Raw genomic sequence first — 21941 nt, 5'->3', positions numbered from 1 at the left:
GATTTACTTAAGATTATTTCATGTGATGTGGCTCACCTGTGACTTGGATCAGCTTCATTTTCTACGTTAAACCTAAAACGAGCTTTCAATATGGATGGACGGTGTGGATGTAAGGAAAGTACATCACGGTGGGCCCCGCAGCCAGGGATCCGAAACCGCCCCCTCGGCGAACAGCGCCCGTCCGCACTGTCGCAAAGGAAAAAAAGTCGATTAAGACGAAGAAAAAAAGAAAAAAAAAGAAAAGGAAAACGAGGGTGGGCTAGGGTTTACCTTGCTGGAGCAGAGAGAGAAGGAGACGGTGAGAGAGAGAAGGAGACGTCGGTCAGAGCAGGTAGGTGCACTATCAATCCAGCTGCTTTTCCACTTCCCTCTCCCAAATTTAACAAAGTAACCTGTGACTTGAAAAACACCTAATTTCCCTGTTATATTTATTGCAATCTTATCTGATTGAAAGTTACAGGTTGATACTTTGTTACCTGTAAAATTTCTCCCCAAACACGAACTGTAAAAAAATTCACTTGTTACTTTCTTATATTTTACAGAAGTTACAGGCATCCAAACGGCCGTGTTATAACAAATTGCAGATTTGTTTTTCTTTTCTTTTCTTTATTTTTTTTTCCATCCGGATTGAAGTTTTGTTTTTCTTGGGGTTGATTTGATTCGATGGAAATTAAGGAAATCGTTATGAGTTTCGTTGTGGGTGAGGTGATGGAGTTTGATTATTCTGATGGAGATATTCAGAATGATAGGAAATTTTAATAAATTTCTCATTTTTTTCTTCTTTCTTTCTTTTTACCATAGTTTAGGTCTATATTGTTGTTTTTCTTGTCTTGTTTTATTGTTTTTATTTTGCTGGGTTTTTTCCGATTGAAGTTTTATTGGGCTGTCTGTTGGGGTAGATTTGATACTACTCTAAGTGACAATTAGAAATCGATATGAATTTCATTGTGGGTGAGGTGATGGGCTTTGAGTAATCTGATGGAATATATTCAGAATGCTAGGGGTTTTTATATCTTTCTTGTCGCTATTAGTATTATTTTTCTCGTTTTACAGTCTATGCCATGGTGTTTGTATTTTACTTTGTAATTTTATCCTCAAGTGTTTGGATTTTTGATTGCATTTTTGTGGCCCAGTTGATCTGATTGTGATTTATGACATACTGGAATTGTTGCAGGTTTCGTCCATGGTTGGATCTCTGAGTTTGGTTATGCTGTTGGGGGTCTTGACAACTTTAGAACTTTCAGTTTGTGGTTGTTTTCTTTTTCTTTTCTACATTATAATTTGGTACTTCTTCTGCATTTTATTTCTAGTCAATTGAGTCCTGCTGTGCTCTGATCATGGATGCTGTTTGTTCCATGTTTCAATTCTGGTTGATTTGATTGAATTATTTTGGTGAAATTGGAAATGATATAAATTTCTTCCTGTATTAGAGGATAGTGTTGGGTTGTTCTGATTTAGACCTGGATAACTTCAGAAATTTCTGTTTCGGCTTTCTTCTTCTACTTTTCACCACTATTTCTGTTATTCTAATTTGTATTATAGTTTATAATTTACTCCACATTTTTTTTTTTTTTTTGAATTGTCGATTTAGATTTATTTGATTGGAAGTTTAGGAGATTGGAAACTGTAGGCATTTCCCTTAGGATGACGTGATTGAGTTTGATTGGGAACTTAAAGAATTTAGAAATATGTTGATACCTGACCCTTTTCTCATTGCAACGATTCTTCCCATCCTTCTTCTCTCTTTTCTATATATTTTTAGTTTGTTAGATAGTGCTCGTGTTGAAGTTTGGTAATTTCAATCAGTAACACTAAATGATTTGAGGACTTAAGCAGTTTCTGATTCCAAATTTTTTTGACAGATTGTTTCAAGTTGCAGCGGTAATAGCTTATTTACATGGAAAATCGAGGTCGGAAACGAGCTGAGATGGTGGAGCAATTGCCCGCTGATAAGCGTGCCTGCAGTCTTTCAGAGTACCAGCCCGGTTCTTCGAGCTCATCGCCTCAGACCCCACCCGCTTCGATAAATCCAGTTTCAGAAGCTGCAGATTGTGATATGGAGTCCTCGTCTTCTGCTTCTGTTTCAGGCCGATCAGAAGGCGAAGTGGAGAAGGATTCTGCATATGGGTCTTGTGATTCTGATGGAATGGAGGATACCGATCATAGGAGAAGTATTTATCGAGAGTTCCAACGTCGAAATTCCAAAGAAAATGAAGTGAAACTAAAGAAGATTTTGCCGAACTTAGATGCCGAAGCTGGACCTTGTGCCCAGCTTGCTGCTCTCACAGAGCTCTGTGACATCTTATCCTTATGCATGGATGACTATCCACTTGCCAATTTGCCTTTGCCATCGTTCATTCCTAATCTTGTTAGGTTGGCAAAACATGAGAGCAGTCCAGATATAATGCTTTTGGCCATCAGGGCTCTGAGTTACCTCTATGATGTGTTTCCAAGATCGTCTGGGTTTCTTGTTCGATACAATGCAGTTCCTGCTCTTTGTGAACGATTAATGGTTATTGAATACTTGGATGTAGCAGAGCAGGTCTGTCATTACGTTCAGATCGATTATAAGCTTCTTTGGAGGTAATCAATATATTAATGTCTTTTCTTTCTCGTCCTGTAGAGTTTACAAGCCTTGGAAAAGATTTCTCGTGATCATCCAGTCACATGCTTAAAAGCTGGGGCTATTATGGCAGTTTTAAGTTATATCGACTTCTTCTCGACGAGCATTCAGGTGAGAAGGTTTCTCTTCTTTTTTGTTATTTTACTTTTTTAATATGTTCTCCATTTACTTGTCAAGTAGTTGCATAACAAATTTTAACCATGGTTGAACTTAATGCTTGCTCAGACTCGTAGTACAGGAGATTGATGGGTTCTTGATAATTATTGTCGTTGAAGTTTGCTAGCCTCACACGCACAGCTCTCCAGTCACACCATTATGTGCAGCATACTTGCGCTCTGTGTGTGGGGCATCTGAGTGGACGAGTTAGGTCCCACTTAAGATGGTCATGCATAAAACACACCATTATGTGCAGCATACTTGCGCTCTGTGTGTGGGGCATCTGAGTGGACGAGTTAGGTCCCACTTAAGATGGTCATGCATAAAAATCAGGTTGGGCCCAATTCTTAAAAAAAGGTTTGGCCACTTGCCACTTGCTTCTATAAGAAGAGAATGGGCCCTCAAAAAGAACTTTCCAATAGTGTACATTTAACCTTCATGTGTGAAAGGCCTGACAATTTGTAGTTGGTTTTTTTATTTTTGGTAAGGAGACACAAGTAGTAAAACATGTGTATGATTCCTTTTTTCAACTTCCCAAGCAATAGACACTGATTTCTGTTTATCTGACCTCAGAGAGTTGCAGTTTCCATTGTTGCAAATGTATGCAAGAAGCTTCCGTCTGATTGTTCTGCACTTGTAATGGAAGCTGTTCCCATTTTGTGCAATCTTCTCCACTATGAGGACCGAAAGGTTCACAACTTTGCAATTTTTCATTGTTATGCCTTTTTGCTTTCATGAATTATTTGGTTCCAGTTTCAAATTTTCGCTTCCATGAATTATTTGGTTCCAGTTTCAAATTTTCCTTTTTGGTTGGCTGATATTTAGTTGTGTTTTCTTCCGTTTGTTCCAAATGGTTTGGCTTTCTATTTTGCAATGCAGCTTGTAGAAGCTGTTGCTCTATGTTTGATAAGAATGGTGGAGTGTTTGAGTTGTTCGTCAGAGACATTAGACGAACTTTGCAAGCATAGGCTAATTCAGCAATCTACACAACTTATAGCCTTAGACAGTCAAATGACCCTCAACCAGTTGACTTACACGGTATGGGGTATCTCAAACTCATGCTAGGCTTGTTGGCTTGTTTATCAGCAGCTTTCGGTTTTCTTGTGATGTGTAATTTATTTATTTTAATCTTTAGGGTTTGATTGGGATGCTTGGTAGACTTGCTTCTAGATCTCTTGTAGCAGTTAGGACTCTTTTTGAGTTGAACATAAGCAGAACAATGAGGGGTATCCTATCCAGTTCTGACCTATCGCATGGCACGACTGATTCTCATCTCAGTGAAATGCACTCCAATCAGGTACTTAAATCATGCTTTGCAATCTTGTTTGCTTTAGTTGCCATTGAACCTGCTTTGGAATTTAAATTTGTACAAGTCGACTTGAGTTTTCTGAATTTAAAGATGATATGATGAGTACACTTTTATTTATTTTTGCTCTGGTTGCCATTGAACCTGCTTTGAATTTAAATTTGCACGAGTGGACTTGTGTCTTCTGAATTTAAAGATTATATGATGAGTACACTTTTTTTTGGGAGGTACTTGCAATAATTTATGCATGTCAATGTCACACACAAAATGGCATATTGTTTCGAATGTGTTAGGCAGTCCAAACAGTGTCTTCCTTAAGCCCAAATCTTTTGTTTTAGAGTGGGCGGCGACGTCTCCAAAATTTAAGGATTCTAGGTAGTTCAGGTTGTATGTTTTTGGCCTTTGTGCCCGCTGCGCTGGAGGTGTTTTTCTTTTTGTTCTATATTCTTTTGGCTTTGCCACTTATTAATAAATTGTCATCCTTTAAAATAAAGAGGTTAAGCTACTATAAAGACACTTCAGGCTTAATATCTATCGTAATAGCTGAACCATTAGAGTAATTAAAAAGTGATATGGTCTTATGGTTTTTTGCACCTATGTAGCCATGTTGTTCTATAATATATTAGTGATTACAAAAAAAGTAATATTTTGATTAGTTTGACTTCCTGGCATGGTAGGACAACCACTGGTAATAGGGAGCCCTGGTATGTGACGTAATGTGCTTTTGGTTGAATGTGATTCATTTTTGTGATGGGAGGGGATATAGTGATAGATAAAGCAGAATCAATTCACATAATACAGTTGATGATTCACAATTGCTACATGATTGGAAAGATGAAAACAACCCCCTAAAAAAAGGTCTTTTAGATAGTGCACTTATTGCTTATGAGTGAATTGACTTGCGTATACGGAAGGAGAAAATGGCATCATTTGTAAGTTTGAGAAAATGTATGGCGATGTGGAATGGGAATTCCTTGAATATATGTTGGAGAGATTGGGATGTGGGCAGAAGTGGAGGGGGTGGATTCATGAATGTATTTGGTTGGCCAAGTTCTCTGTACTGGTCAATGGGTCCCCTAAAGGTGTCTTCTAGGCTTGGAGAAATATTTGGTAGGGGGATCCTCTCACGCTTTTCCTATTCTTCTATGCCCCATAGGTCAATCTGTTGATCTCATTATGAGGTTTGGGGTGGAGAATGCTGAGTGCAGCAACGCTTCTGTACTCGGGACTCCCTATGGGGCGTAGAAGAATTTCAGACCCATGGTTTCTTGTTCTCCCGCAATTATTACAACGCGTGGGCCAAGGCAATAATAAAAAAACATTCGGACATTCTAATCAAGATCGATCTCCCTAATGCGATCGAAGTTACATCTGAGTATTTTTGCAAAGATGTGATTGTCTTCAATGGCTTCCTCAACTACTGGTGCCCAACAACCAACTCCTTCAATCTTCTTCTTGGTGAAGTGAGCATGACGTTATGGGATCTCCACAGGATGGTGATGTAGGACATGAAATTCAAGTATGATGTGCAAGATTTTCAAGCTTTAGATCACACTAGTTCAGAAACAATTTCACAAAATTTCATATCCCACACAAAATTTCAAACACTAAATCAAAGGGGAATCTTATGCGGATCCAGGCTTACACATGTTAGGGTCGGATCAATCAAAATTATAGACCAAACAAGAATCAGAGGGTAAATTCATCCACACATGCACAAAAATAATTTCCCCAATCCAAGGGATTCCGAAATTTCAATTCGGGGAACCCTAAGCTTGAAGAAAGGACATAAAATTGGAGATTTGGGTAATTTAGGGTTAGGTTTATGGATTTTGGGTTAAAGAAGAGAGAGGAGAGACGAACCAGAGAAGTACCGCACGTGTGGACAACAACAATGTCCTAGACGCACATGCGTTTGATCCCGACCGCAAGTGTGTGGGGCCCACTATTCAGAAAAAGGCTACCTTGGCCCTGGTCGGCCAGGGATGGACTCCAAAACCCCCAAATCTCAGCTCGATCCGATGCACGGTTGTGCGTGGTGCTTCGCGGAAGTTTCAGCCCTCCTGCAGGGCCAGATTTTGGAAATCTGCTGTAGAGAGAAATATGGCTGCAATAAAGGATGAATTTGAAGCATAGATGATTGTAGGAGGAGAAATATGGATGGAAGAAGGTGGGGGCGAATCGGGATAGGTCTGGCTTCGCACCACAGTAGTCAGCCCTTCGAGGAAGGGAGAGTTTCGCACCCAATTGAATCTCCACAACTCAGAAATTTAGAGTAGAAAAACGCAACAATTTTATTAATCTTCATTGAGAAAAAAAGACTACAAGAGGTGCCTATTTATAATAAAACTCTATACCCCAAAACTTGCCCCATGTGCACAACCTAGTACTTGGAGACAAAGTAATAAAAAATAACAACTAATCAAAGCAATATAAATCATTCATGATATTCCTAATAATAATAATAAGCAAAACCCAAAGTAGTAGATGGATTAGAATAGTGGGCCACGATCATGAGAACCCATGGTGGGATTCACATGACTATTAAGTCCACTCCAACGAACCAAAACGCAATCCTCAAACTAGGAGGCCCTCCCCGGACGTCGTCATCGATCCAGATCGATGGTGGGGCCCTCCTTGCGTACATGCGTAGGGGGCGTGCGTGTGCGCGTGATGTCCCCATCAACTGGTGTGCGCGAGATGTCCCCATCAGATGGCTGGTCTTCTTATAATGGGTTGCTTCTTTGACGAATATGTGCCCACGAACAAAGAATTCACGTACTTTTCTCTCACCAATTGTCAATAGAAAGTTTTGGAAACCGCCATCGAGCTCTTCAGAGAAATGACAAAGTTTCCCGATATCGGGAAAGTCCCACACCTTATCTGGCTCGTTCATTTTACAAGAGACCATGCGTCTTTAATCTTTCTTTGCTCTATTCAAATCTTTCACCTACTTCCTCATTATCTCTTCAATAACCGTATTACTCCTTTCTGCTTTGCAGCTTCGCGGGGAACCACTCACAGGAACTAAATGACCTTTGGCAAAAAACAAGGGTCATGTAGAATACAGCGCTTCCAGCGAGTTGACCACTTTTCTAACATACTGGCTCAGTCTTGTAGTACTTCCCAGCTTAAAGTGGGCTGACACCATCAGACCGACCTTATTTGTGGTCGCATGAGTGATGATAGAGGGCAATCATTGCAAGAGCGATGTAGCCACTCATTGAAAGCAGTGTTTGAAGTATCAGTATCGCTACAAGTTTCGCTGGCCAGGGATACGGAAACAATATCGATATTGCCGATAATATCGCTGATAATCGGAAATGTGGAGAAACATGGGAAAAATGGTGGAATTTTTTGCAAAACTTTAGGATATGTTAAAATGTACATATTTGCATAGTTAGAAATAAAAAAATTGCAAAAAGAATGCATACATAACAAGTTTTCATTTAATGGGGCCTTAAAAGCATGTGTTGTTGTAAGAAATTAGTCCAACCATTCCATCTGGCCTATTTAACCATCAACCTTCCGTCCAAGTATCCATTGATATTGCAAAATATCAACAACACATGATATTTCACCAAGAAATCATCAATAATTGTATAGGAAACGAAAGATTGTGGTCTCAATATCGTGCATATTGCGATATTAATAATATCGAGATATTATCAGTATTATCAATGACAAATTGAACACTACATACAATCATGTGCCTATGAAAAAAATTGAAATAAATTTTTTCTAGTAAACAAAATTTTGATGATATCAATACGTTGGCAATACTATTGAAATATTGTCGATACACTTATGATACATGCATTACCTAGAATTTACATAGTCGAAAATATTGGTGATACATTGGTGATATTGATGCATTAGCAATACATGCGACACCTAGAATTTACATAGTTGAAAATATTGGTGATTATATTAGTGATATTGATACATTGGCGATACTTAGCAGTACATTGCTAATACCTAGAATTTCTGATACTACCAGCATTATCAATATCGCTACCAGTGTTGTTGGTATCGCGGAGCTGGAGATAAAGATAATATCGGAGATATTTCGAACATTGATTGCAAGAGCCATATGCTCATTGTACTGTGCCTTTGGCAATGTAGCCACTCATTACAAGAGCCCGACAGTCAGAGCGTCTTTAGCCTATGCACCCTAGCATTACTTCGCAAGGTGGTTATTCGTGTACTTTTCGTGGACTTATGACGAACTCGAGAAGGCGTATGTGAGCCTGGGCTGCCTCCCCCTCTGGCACTATTAGCGGTAGAAGATGATCAAGAAAACTTATAGCTGGGTAGTGGACAAAATCAAGAAAACATACTCCATTACTTTCTTCCAGGTTCCGCTTTCTAACATCCTCGAAGATAGAGATGCCCTGGATGATAATTTGCTTTCCCTAAGTGAGCGTATTTTTTTTTATTTGCATTAGGTCCGGCAGCCTCTCGCTAATCGAAAGTAGCGAAATTTGGCGCGAACCCTACTATCCTATTAGATTCACACAACAGTTCGACTACAATCAAATGGTTTCGGAGGATGCGGTGTCGTTACTCGGGTGATGAGGAGTTATGGCATCGGCCCCTATGACTAGGTGTTTATCTGGAAACAACTTCTGATTGTGCGCACAGGATCTTATTTCATCTTTCCAGGCTACAATCATTCGGTTCAAGCCACTTACTGCTGATTCAATTCTATCTTATTCACCATTGCTATTCAGTAACTTATCCGGTTTAGGTGGCCCCACCAAGATTGAAGAATTATAGGCCCGAATAAGGGATTAGTTACATAGTGGAGAGAGATCATGCTTATGAGGCCCGCATCTAGTATCCATTCTATTCCGTCAGATCCCGCGGTCCTCCCGATCGAATTCCGGCGACCTGCGACCTGTAGATTGTATTTGCGATCATCCCTAAGTTCCGTCCTGTAAACCTGATCCGATCCAACCCGAAAGTTGCGCCATTGCAACCGCATCGTTGCCACGGTTCCAACGCCGCGTCTCGTGCGACAATCTGATGGGTGATCAAAAGATGTACCATTTGTAATATTTGAGCCGTCAATTTGATGTGGGACCCACTTTAGGGGTGTACACGTTTCCCTAGGTAGCAAGGCCCACCCTAGGTTTCATCATTCCATAGGTGCCTAAACTAACCTATTACCTAGCCTACACCTAACCTACACCCTACATAGCTAGCTATCATGAGATTTCTCTAACCTAGGCAATCATGAGCCTTCTCTAGAAAGTCATCATGACTTGCTCTAACCAAGGCCACCTTTCTTTAGAAATTTCAGCTTTTCATTGCTACATCTCCCCATTCCCTAGCAAATCTCATCATTTCCTTGCTACATCTCTCTTTCCCTCCTCTTTCTTCTACATTTTCTCCATCTTCTCTCGCTTGCCAGAGACCCAACGTCCAACCTTTCTCCTCCATTTCCAGCTATATTTCATTCTAATCTCACATCATCTAGCTCTTGGAACATCATCTCACCCATAGATCTTTATCCCTTGGTGTCTAAGGAGCTTGCTGCTGTAGCAAGGAAATGATGAGATTTGCTAGGGAATGGGGAGATGTAGCAATGAAAAGCTGAAATTTCTAGAGAAAGATGGCCTTGGTTAGAGCAAGTCATGATGACTTTCTAGAGAAGGAGGCTCATGATTGCCTAGGTTAGAGAAATCCCAAGATAGCTAGCTATGTAGGGTGTAGGTTAGGTGTAAGCTAAGTAATAGGTTAGGCTAGGCACCTAAGGAATGATGAAACCCAGTATGGGCCTTGCTACCTAGGGAAACGTGCACACCCCTAAAGTGGGTCCCACATCAAATCGAGGGCTCAAATATTACAAATGGTACATCTTTTGATCTACCCATCGGATTGCAGCACGAGATACGGTGTTGGAACCGCGGCAATGATGCGGTTGAATGGCGCAAGTTTCGGGTCAGATCGGATCGGGTTTATAGGATGGAACTTAGGGATGATCACAAATACAATCTACAGGTTGTGGGTCGCCGGAATTCGACCGGGAGGATCGCGGGACCCGATGGAATAGAATGGATACTAGATGCGGGCCTCACAATGCTCCTGCCCTCGGGCAAGTTTGTCTGAAAATCTCTTTGGAAGAACCCATTCATCAAGAAAAGCCCGCCAATACTCTGGAAGGTTGGATTGCTTATGGGACTCCTTTGGATGAATTGAGGAGGTCAGGGGAGCAGATTGCCGCAACTATAATCCCAAGTCCGGCCATATCCCCTTCGATGAGGTCAGCACGACAGAGCTTCTCGTCTCTCGTGACTCGCTCATAGACAATCCCATTCCCCCCAAATGCAATAAAGCCAACAAGGCATCTCTCTTACCCCTGCAGAAGTAAGGGCACATAAGGGCAGGGCTGGCCCCTTTAATAAAGGCTAAGTTGGCTAACAAGTAACGATTGAAGAATCTGCCAAGGAGGAATCGTCAAAAGGGAGCGAGGATGAAGAATTATCTTCTAGCAATATTTTTGCTGAAGAAAGTAGCTCCTCTGAGGGCGACGACTTGGAGGATGAGGGAGAAGTAAATATTCACGAGGAAGATAATGCGGCAACGAAGTCGCTGCAACTAGTTAGGAAATGCTGCAGAATGTATCCACCTCGACTGACCAAGCGACTACTCCTATGGAAGAAGAGCCTTTTGATTATAGGGAATTCAATTACTCGCCAGTAGATAACATCTTCATGTCTTTCAGTGCCATTTACTCTCCTCTTCATCGTGAAATGCCTGCTATCCCACTGATCAACATTCACTCGCCTGACCCTCAAATCCTTCCTAGGATCGTGGAAGTCTACTTGTTGAGCGAAGCAAAACTCTCTATGCTGGTGGTGCGAAAAGTGGCGGTGGCATTGATTTCCCCACATAGCGTGGAGGTTGATCAGGAAATGACAGTCCTTCTGGCAACCACTGGGGTGATGGATATTAATGTGGAACATGCCTTGATGGATGAGGCCACGGTTGCATCCTCTACTGCTTTGACTACAACTGCTCGCACGATTCATCTTTCGTTGGAGCTTGTCTCTGTGACGATCCCGATGACCCTAGATTCGAGTACCGTGGTCAGGGAATCGTCCTTTAATGTCTCGCCTACCGTGGTGATGCTTGAGCCACCAACTATCCCTACCACCATTAGGGCATTGACTTATCGGTCCTTCATTCTTGGCTCCAGCAACATGTATAATTTTAAATTTTCATTCTTTGTGGCTTCCCCTTTTAGATATAACTATCTTATTTTATTCTTCTCTTACTATTATTTTCTTTGCTTTCCTCGCAACCACCCCGTCTTCAAGCTTTTCTGCGGGCTCCAATTCAACAGCAACAGTATCGGACCTTCTCTCTTTGGAAAAAGTCCCTCTATACAAACTCATTTTAGTCAAGAACGCACTTTCTCCCGTAGCCTGCATGTTCCAAGATCCTGAGCAATGGTCTCTTCTGGGCCTCGAGATAAGCAATCTGATCATTGATGGTCGCCAGAGTCTGTTCAGAGACCTTTGCTTGATCTTATAGTGAACCACATGCCCTTTTATATACGAAAATGATAGCAAAGTAAATAGGAAAAATTTCGGGGGTTGGGGGCATCCCCTACATGCACACAAGTGAATATGACTTATGCGTTCCGAACAGTTAGCGAGGAAATAAGCCTAGAGACAGGTAAAAGTAACAAGGAAGAGGTGAAGCACCCTAAAACAACACCAATACAGATAGAAGACGGAGGACAGGCGACCGTCGATGAATTATGAGAAATAAATCTGGGAATAGAGGATGAATCTCGAAATACATATATAATCGTCAGCTTGCCAGAATAGGAGGTAGACCAGTACATTGAATTGTTGAAAAAGAATAAAAATGTGTTTACCTAGACATGCACAAAAATGCCCGACCTAGAACCAATAGTGACGATGCATCGGCTCAACGTTTCTAAAGATAAGAAGCCAGTCAAACAAACCATAGTTTGTGGGTTTGATCTCCAGCAGAGTTTCCATTTTGTTTCGACCAGAAACATGGTTTGAAAATTGAAAAATCCACATTTTATAATAACAATAGGAAAATCAATGAATAATCCTTATCATTTGATTTCATTAATCTGAATTCTTATTACATCCCTCACATTGCCCTTGATTTTGAAACAAAGTACACTTAATTGGCGTAATTAAAAATATTTCAACAATAATTTTGGCAGCATCTTGGCTTATATGGCGTCCGTCATAACCACAGAAGAATTGTGCAGGCTCGAAACCCTTTATGCCAATATGCATGGGATATGTGCATAAGAGGATGAATCCTTGACGAATCTGGAAAGATGCATAGCATATAAGGTATCGGGGGCTCCTATTGCTCGACCACGCAATAGGTCAACCTTCTGCTCCTCGCGTCTTCTTCTTTCCTTCTTCCTGTGGCACACCGTGGGATACTTGAATGCTGCAACTCTCAGATCTAAGAACTCTTGAATATCTTTTGAATCTCTTTGATGCTCCTTTCTTATTGATGTCTCAAATGAGAGAGCGAAGGTGTATTTATAGGCTTCCACATGTGTGAACTATAAAATCCACGTAACTTAGGGCTATTGCGCGTTCACACAACGGGTCCTTGTTGCGTGGATGGAGGTCAGTCTGTCGATCTCATTATGAGGTTTGGGGTGGAGAATGCCGAGCTTCAGATTTCTCGCACTCCATTTTGTGGGGGCAGATGTAGCTATGATGGATAACTCTGGAAAAATTGTGAGATGCTTTGAAGTAGTCTTGGGCTTAAAAGTTAATATCTTTAAAAGTGGGATGTTAGGTGTTTGCATCTCCAAGTTAGAGGTGATGAGGTTGGCGGAGGTGTTTGGGTGTTGTGCGAGGTCTGTTCATTTGTCGTATCTCAGGCTTCCTTTGTGTATTGGCAAACCCGTTAGGCATATGTGTGATAAGGTAATTGAAAGGGTAGAAAGGAAATTGTCAAGGTCTTTTTGGACGGCAAACTGATGTTGATAAAAGCAGCTATGACGAATTTTCCGTTTTATTCATGTCGCTATGTAGGTGCCTGATGTCTATCTTGGATAGGTTGGAGAGGTTGAGGCGGGATGTTTTTTATGGCAAGAAGCTGAAGAGAATCATAAGTTTCATCCATTGAGATAGGAAGCAGTGTGCAAGCCTTATGGGGAAAGGAGAGAAGGTATAAGGAAGTTGGAGCTGATGAATCTTGCATTGTTAGGTAAGTGGTTGCGGAAGTTTGGCATGAAAAAGGGAATTTGTGAAGAGAGGTGATGCTAACAAGTATGGTGTTCAGGAAGAGTGATTCTCGGTGAAGGATTTCATCATTATGTAGGTCTTAATGCCCGTGGAAGGTGATTTCTAAATTGATGTATAAGTTTAAGGAGGGGATATGCTTCACATTATGGGAAGAGGATTTGGTTTTGGGAGGATGTGTGGATAAGAGAGAGAATGCTCCCGGCTGAGTTTTTGAGGTTAGCAAGGATATCTCCAGAAGCGAATACCCCCAATCGCTCACTGCTTTTCCATCTCTGGTAATGCAGTTGTTTGGTCTCCTCCATGTCAAAGGAATTTGATGATTGGGGAAGCGGATGAATTCATTCGACTCTTGGAGCATCTTCATTACCACTATCCTTCTTTGGGTGAGAGGAATATGATGGTATAGAAAAAAGGACAAGTCAGGCCGGTTCTCTATCCTCTCCTTCTACAGGTTGCTTCGAAGACCATTGTTAGGAGAGAGAAGATGTCACACATCTCACGTCTAGTTCTATGGGCATCCCTCTTAAGGTAGCAACATTTGCTTGGTCGGTGGGCAAGAATAGGGTTATTACAATGGGCAATCTTCAAAAAAGGTTAATGGTGATTCCCATTTTTTGTGTGATGTGCATGCTGGAGTCGGTAAATTATTTATTTTTTCACCATTCCTTTGCTCAAGGGGTCTGAGGGAGATTCTTTGATTTATTTAAAGTGGTTGTGGGTGATGTTGGGGGTCCATTGATTGCCTCTTCCTTGCATGGCATGGGGGTGGGGTTGGGAAAGAGAAAGGGTGGTTTGGCGACTATTCTTGTTGGTAGTCATTTTGGGCCGTTTGGGGGAGAATAATAGTCGGTGTTTTTGGAACATAAGTGGAACAATGTTGGAGGTCTTTATAAGGGCAAAGCTAGATGTATTAGATTGGGCCTCTTGGTTAAAGGCCCTCGATGGTTATGGTTTTTCTTCTTTGTCTAGGCTTTAGCTATTGTATTTTGCCTTGGAAATTCTCTTTGGTCTTCTTTTTAATAAAATTTCGTTACCTTGAAAATATGTTATGCATCTTATCAATTAGATGAACCATGTGTTCCACAACTTGTTCTAATAGGAGCCTAGTCATCCATGAGAAAGTTGAGGAATGATGGCATGAAGAACTCTGAAACTGTACAAATGATTGGGATTAACCCTTTCTTTATTGGAGTTCGTTTCCATGTTTTCTAGCATCCATCTTCTTAGTTATATTGTCTCAGCCGATCAAAGTGGCTTCTATTTACAATTGCCATTTCGACTAGCACATGTTCTCCCCTTGGCATCAGAACTTGCTCTAAAACCTAATTGATGTAGCCATGTACACTAGGTCATTGGATGGTCACAATTAGCCCATGATCACAATCATAGATGCATATGTAATATGAAGCTCAAATTTAAATAAGAGAATGGCTACAATTGCAAGTTCGGATCTTGCTTCAAGGCATTGGATGGCATCATACCATCCAATTTGAATATCATCACACCAATTGGATTGAGAATGACATGCTTACCATGTGTAGAAATTATTCCCGGACAAGAAAAAAAAGAGGAAAGGAAAACAAAGTTTCTTGTTCATTACCATTAAAATAGATAAATGCTTTTGAAATGATATTGTTTCAAAATAATAATAATAAATTATCCTACAAAAGCTAAAATTATCCAATCACGACCCTTTAAAACACTTGGAATGACCTTATTTACCTTTTCCAATAGAGACCCCTATCTAAACCTTTTAACCACAATCACCAAGTTCCATACGCATTAGGAAAACCAAAACAACCCTAAAAACACCTCAAATTGACCTTATTTGCCTTTTCGAATAGAGACCCCCATCTAAACCTTTTAACCTTAGTCCCCAAGTACCATACAAATTAGGAAAACCAAACTAAACTTAAAGTTGGAAATTACTAAAATCTAGAAACTCTAGAACTTTCAAACCCTTGCAACCAAACTCAATGCTGGGAAGCTCACTAAAGTTACACGCTTAGCCCACCCTATGGGATCCTCAAGGGGTGACCAATCAACCTCTCTTAATTCCTTCTGCACATTGTACCCAATCATGTCTTGGCCATGTCTTAATTGATGTTGAAATCATATTGTCTTGAGTTGTTTTTTTTTATTTTGAAAAGTCACGAAACTAATATTAGAAGGCAAAAAGAAAAAAAATAGAGAGAGCATGGCCGCAGAGGAAGCGGACCAAAAACTAAGCTTCTGCACATTGTACCCGATTGTATCTTGGCCATGTCTTAATTGATGTTGAAATCATATTGTCTTGAGTTGTTAGGAAGGTAACTGAGTAATCTTTTGAAAGCAAGGTGTCCCATTGTGGTAACGGTGGGCATAACGGTGCCACCGGATACGATGAATCAGCATAACGGTCGATACGGGGGGCATAACGACCGATACAACCCTGAATCAGTTGTTTTTTTTTTTTTGCTAAAAAAAATTCAAAAAAATGTCCAAAAAATGCGGAAAATTGTAAATATTCTAAATATGCATTCATTTATAATTTTGAACATGTTTAAGGTAGTGTCGTGGTCCAATCTTTAGTGAGAATGTTGTATTGGGTTGTCTGATGAATTTATGAACCCGACAAGTTAGAATTAACTGCAAATCTTTTATATTTAATTATTTAACTATATAATATCAATATTAGAATGAAAATTTAAGACTAAAACATCTCATATTTGTAGGTTTTATTATTATTTATAGTGTTAGTGTATTACATACCTCGTGACTCTCGTATATTTCATTCAACATACAGAGTTGATGGACTTTTAATATCATTTTTCCCAATAGATCTTAAGAAAAAATTGAAATTAAATTAAGGTGAATGGTGTTGTCGATATGGGGTTGATTTGGCAGACCATTTAATGTCCCAAATCACCCTCAAATTCATGTTATCCATTGGTACTTATCCCATTAATGGATTGGTGGATGTTTATTAGATAGTGAAGAATGAAAAAATATGAAATGGTCCTATTTCAAAAAAAAAAAAAGTGTCTACAAATTAACGGTGAAAATCATTCAAATAATTTAATTTTTGGATTGTAACTTATCAACACCAGTCCATAATTTAATTAATTAATTTTAAGTTAATATATGCCTCATCTACAATATTTTAGGGCCAAGTACATGTGCCCACCTCAATGTATATATTATATATCCATGTCGATCATCCGTTTTGCCAACTCATTTTATGACATGGTCCAAAAATTAGGTAGATCCATATCTCAGGTGGACCACTAGTGTGTGAGGCCTTGAATGTGGGGTCCATCTCGATGTATTTTTATATCTATGCCGTTAATCTATTTTGCCAACTCATTTTAAGGTAGTGTCCCAAAAATTAGACGGATCCAAATCTCAAGTGGACCATAGTGAGCAAGGTGTTCCGTTGCGGTAACGATGGGCGTAACAGTGCCCACCATTACGGACACGCTGAATCGGCGTAACGGCCAATACACCCCTATATTCGCCATTTTTATTTTATTTTTTGCTCCAAAAATTCTGAAAAATATTTACAAACCCGATTCTTATTTTCCCTCTCCCCCTCTTTTTTTTTTTTTTCCAGTTTTCTTATAGGGTTATTGCCCGTAACGACTGTTACAGGCCCGTAACGATCGTTATGCCTTGTAATGGCCATTACGGCCGTTTCAATTCATTTTTTTTTTGGACCTCGTTGTTTCAGCCCCATATCGTGTAATGGTAACCGCCGTTACCATTACGCATCGGCCGTTATGGCTGATATGTAACCGATTTGGGATGCCTTGATAGGGAGTGATGCCTTGAATTTGGGGCCCACCTTGACACATTTTTTGTATATCCATGCCGTCCATCCTTTTTGCTAACTCATTTTATGGCATGGTCCCAAAACTGAGACAGATCCAAACGTTTGGTGGACTGCGCAGTAGGGATTAAATTCCTGCCATTAAAAACTTATTGGGCCAAAAGATTTTTTGGATCAAGCTGCCGTTTGTGTTTTCCCTTCATCCAGGTCCATGTGACCTTATCAACAAGTTTGATGGCAAATAAACATTACGATGGGCCGTAGGAAGTTTTTAATTGTGGGCATTCAATCCCTACCGTGCGGCCCACCTGAGATTTTGATCTGTTTCATTTTAGGGACCATGGCCTAAAATAAACCAAAAAAAAAAAAAAAAAACCTGATGAATGGCATGGAGTACAACACATAAATCAAGGTGGACCCCATGCACCGAAACCGTGCATGTGCACTAAGCGGTGTACGCCTCAGAGTATTAAAAAAAGAGGTTAAGTGTGTGGTTGTGAATTCCATTCGTTTTTCGAGAGGGAGGGAGGGAGGGGGCTGGGTTTATCGCATTATGGTATCGACCGTTACCATTACATATCGGCCGTTACAGCCGATACGTAACTGTTTTTGAATAGACTAATTTTGTGTTGTTCCGAGGTCAATTGTCATTGGAACCAGGTTTGGCTGATGAAAGTACTGCTGTCTAAATCTGGCAGTCTGTAGCATGCTCACCACAGGAACACACATGTTTTCTTCATCCTGCAGTTCCGATCCCTTGATTTTTGTGTCTCTTGCCTGCATCAGGTATTATCCTGATCAAGCACTAAGTTTAAATGGTTATTCGGCTTCCCAGACCACCTTAAAATTTGAGGTATTATGGACAGGAGTAGTGGTGGTTGAGATGGTTGTAGATTAGCTCGGGGCTAGGCACTGTACTCGTTAGTGCATCATCTGCACACATTCATCTTATTATGTGGGTTACTATCATCCAAGTTTTTGTCTATCTTCTTATGACATGTCACTCCCAGAAATAAGATTATTAAGTTAGCCTTAGTTGCAGTGCATTATCTTCTAACTAGGTGCTGCATGCTCCTGCTTTGAATCATGTCTGGACTGATGCTCCTGCTTCAAATCGCATTCCGTACTTATGCTCCTGCTCCCGCTTCGAATTGCATTCCGTACTTGTGCTCCTGCTGCCATTTCGAATGTGAGGCCAAAGCCTGAAAGAATACATAGAACAAAACAGGAAAAGGGAAAAAGAAAAAGATACAACCCTACAGCTTTAAAAGACCTTCACCGATTCCTTTACATGCATTTTAGTCCTCTTGAATACATCTACTGCCCGGCTACTATTCAGAAAACATCTATTGTTCCTTTCTTCCCATAGAGACCAAATGCTTGCCATTAAAGCTATCTGCCAAATTGATTCGTCTTCTTTACCAAACCTGCCCCATTGCCAAGCCCCAAAAAATTCTTCAATGGACCCTGACATGACCCAATATATGCCGAAATCTTTAAAGAAACTATCCCAAACCTGATCGGCTAACAAACAATGGATGAAAAGACGATCAACCGACTTTTCATTCTGCTTACATATCAAACAAACATTTGTCACTGCCATCCCTCTCCTCCGAAGATTATCAACGATTAATACCTTTTTCCTTCCAATTAACCATGCTAAAGCTACCACTTTGGGGGAGCCTTATAGCGCCACCCACAAGCTGTATGACTGTTTTGACTGTGGCCAATGAGGCCCCAGATATGAAAGACAATTTAACTGAAAATTTACCCGATTTTGTTTTAGTCCACACTATAGAGTCTCTCTCTTCCGGCAATGGTGAAGCTTTTGAAGCATTTCCAACAAGATGAGGATCTCCTACTGCTTCCTACCTATATATACTAGAAAACATTTCAAAACAGATGCTTCCTCACTCTCACACTGGAATCCTTTGCATCTTTTCATGCTTCATGCAATTATAAATTAGACATCTCTCCTCTAACTCAACTCACACTAGTTACCTTATGAGAGGTATGCATGGCCAGTCAACCACTGATATGAGCCTCGAGAAAATTCGGAAGTTCTCCTTAGGTTGAGCCAGGTATTCAAATGCATTAGCTAACATTTCTTGAGGTTTCTAGGGTTTTAACTGTTCGAGTAGTGTAAGTAATTTTATAGAGATGTAACAATGACTTTGAGATATTTTTAGTGATTCTGTACTCGAAAACACGTTGGTGGCAAGGTGTTCCGTATCCGTTATGATACGCCTATAAAGGCCAATACGTATAGGTAACGCCCATGACCGTTACGCGAAACGGGGGTGAAATGGGGCAGTTAGTTTTTAAAGACTGTTTCAGCCATTATGGTAGCCGTAAAGGCTGTTATAGGGGATAACGACCGTTACGGGAGTAATGGTCGAAAAACGGTCACTTTTTTTCTATTTAAATTTATTTTTCTCCTCTTTTTCACTTTTCTCATTCCAAAAACTCTCATATATCATTTTATAACAGATTTCGACCACTATAGCTTTTAATATTAAAACTGTGGATTGAAGTGAGTTGAGCGAATAGAATCTCCGAGGGCCTTTTTTTCAAAAAATTGAATTTCTAGTTCTAATGCTTGATTGTGATGTGTAAACAATTCACTAGACAGCCCGATACAACACTTTCACCAAAGAGTAGACCGTTACACTACCATAAACATGTTCAAAACAAAAAATGAATACATATTTGAAATATTTACATTATTCTTGATTTTTTAGATATTTTTTAAAGAATTTTTTGGGCAAAAGAAAATTTTCAACCATTACGGGGGTTATAACAGTCGTTACGCCCCCTCTATTGGCCGTTATGGCCGATACCCATATCGGTAATGGTGGTGACCATTACGGCCACCGTTACCAATACGGAATACCTTGGTTGGTGGTTAGTTTTAATGCTTCATTACCATTATGCATCACTGCATCTTAAGTATAGTAAAATACTTGGAAGTATTTAGTTTGGCTGCATGGAAGACAAAAAGGAACTGAAAGATGAGCTTTTTTTTTTTTTTTTTTTTCTCACAGGTTCATGAAGTCCTGAAGTTACTAAATGAGCTTCTCCCTCCTTTGGCAAGAGACGGTGAAAACATTGAGCTGGTATCAGCTAAGGAAAATATTCTTGCAGATCAACCTGAACTACTACGTCAGTTTGGGATGGATATTCTTCCCATTTTGATTGAGGTGGGTTATCTTATATCAGTGGTACTATGAATATGATTATATGTTTTACATCATGTAATTTTCTCTTTGATCTCTGGGCAGGTGGTTAGTTCTGGTGCCAATTTGTATGTTTATTATGGCTGTCTCTCTGTTATCAATAAGTTAGTTTATTTCAGCACTGCTGACATACTTCTGGACTTGTTTAAGAATACCAACATTTCAAGGTGAAGCAGATTTTCTTCTCCAAGTTATTGTTTAGCTAAAACAGAACAGATTTTAAGTTGTAACTCACATACTTCTCTGTGCATGATCATTGTGGCAGTTTCCTAGCTGGCGTATTTTCTCAAAAGGATCACCATTTGCTGATTTCAGCTCTGAAGACTGCTGAAATTGTCATGCAAAAACTTCCTGATGTCTTTTTGAACTCGTTTGTAAAAGAGGGTGTTGTTTATGCAGTCAATGCACTTGCGATGCCACAGAAATGCTCAGAATCCCTGGTTCAGCACTTGGCCACTTCAAACTATAAAATATCTGGGAAGGATGTCCAGAGATGCTTATGTTATGCCTTTGATATAAGCCGTCCTCCTTTATCATCAGAGGCGGGAAGTTGCAAACTTGAAAAAGATACTGTTCACGTTTTAGCCAAACACATAAAAGCTACCTATTTTACTGGGGAATCATGGAATTCTGAGATAGGATTGACTGAGGTTATTAATAAACTTAGAACTTTCTGTGCTGTATTAACTGATAATGTGGACATGGTGAGAAATAAGGATTACTGTGCCCATGGTGAAGAGTACTTGTCTCATATAGTGGATCAAATAATGGCAGAACTTTATGGAGGGAATCCAATGTCTACTTTTGAGTTTATTGAAAGTGGAATTGTAAAATCACTAGCACATTACCTTTCTGGTGGGAAGTATTTGAAAGGGGAGGTTGATTGTTTCTTCTTATCAAACCATTGCCATGTTGTACTGAGGAGGTTTGAGATGTTTGCCAGGGCTTCTTTATCATCACTGGGTCAACGCTGGGAGGACATGCCCCTGACACCGTTGCTACGGAAACTGCAGAGCGCGTTATCGTCCTTGGGAAATTTTCCTGTCATTTTGAGCCAGGCTCCCAGGACAAGAGAGGCTTATGCTAGTATTCCATCTGGGCACTATACAAAGGATCCATGTCTACGAGTACGTTTTGTGAAGGAAGAAGGGGAGACAAACCTATGTGATTACTCTACAGATGTTCTGACGGTTGAGGCTTTTTCTTCTTTTCGTGCTATTGAAGGATTTCTGTGGCCTAAGGTTAGCACTGCTAGTGTTGAACGTCACGAAGAATCTACAGGTAAACCCTATATGCTACTATAGGTATTTCATCTCTTCCCACCTTTTGTCTTCTTTCTTGGAACTCAATGCTCAGCCATGGCAGGAAAAGATACAACACAAATGATCGATGATCTAGATCGTGATCTTTTGAAGGCCAAAGATGCACAGTTCATGAAATTATGTAGATCTTCTGGTTTGTCAGACAAGCAGGTCATTCACATGAATTTGATTTGTGTTTAGTTGAAACTATAGATGAATTCTGTTCAAATTTTAATATCTGCATT

General features: G+C 40.1%; 1 protein-coding gene across 3 annotated transcripts in view; it reads left to right on the top strand.

The window, feature by feature from the left end:
• The first annotated feature begins 202 nt into the window (after positions 1-202).
• The window catches only part of LOC131253247 (E3 ubiquitin-protein ligase UPL4), a 35859-nt gene continuing 14120 nt past the window's right edge, over positions 203-21941 (top strand). The window contains exons 1-11 of one of the 3 annotated variants that reach the window (XM_058254177.1): positions 216-331; positions 1175-1243; positions 1863-2542; positions 2624-2734; positions 3353-3469; positions 3659-3817; positions 3915-4076; positions 20204-20359; positions 20441-20562; positions 20661-21676; positions 21761-21867. In XM_058254177.1, coding sequence (XP_058110160.1) covers positions 1898-2542; positions 2624-2734; positions 3353-3469; positions 3659-3817; positions 3915-4076; positions 20204-20359; positions 20441-20562; positions 20661-21676; positions 21761-21867 — 2595 coding nt within the window. In that variant the 5' untranslated portion in view covers positions 216-331; positions 1175-1243; positions 1863-1897. Of the gene's footprint in view, positions 332-1174; positions 1251-1862; positions 2543-2623; positions 2735-3352; positions 3470-3658; positions 3818-3914; positions 4077-20203; positions 20360-20440; positions 20563-20660; positions 21677-21760; positions 21868-21941 lie in introns of all 3 variants that reach the window. The other 2 variants (XM_058254175.1, XM_058254176.1) reach the window with 2 other exon arrangements.

Source organism: Magnolia sinica, chromosome 8 (assembly GCF_029962835.1).
Source record: "Magnolia sinica isolate HGM2019 chromosome 8, MsV1, whole genome shotgun sequence".
NCBI classification, from domain to species: Eukaryota; Viridiplantae; Streptophyta; class Magnoliopsida; order Magnoliales; family Magnoliaceae; genus Magnolia; species Magnolia sinica.
The sequence above is the reverse complement of the archived record's forward strand: the minus strand, read 5'-3'. Positions and strand labels throughout refer to the sequence as shown.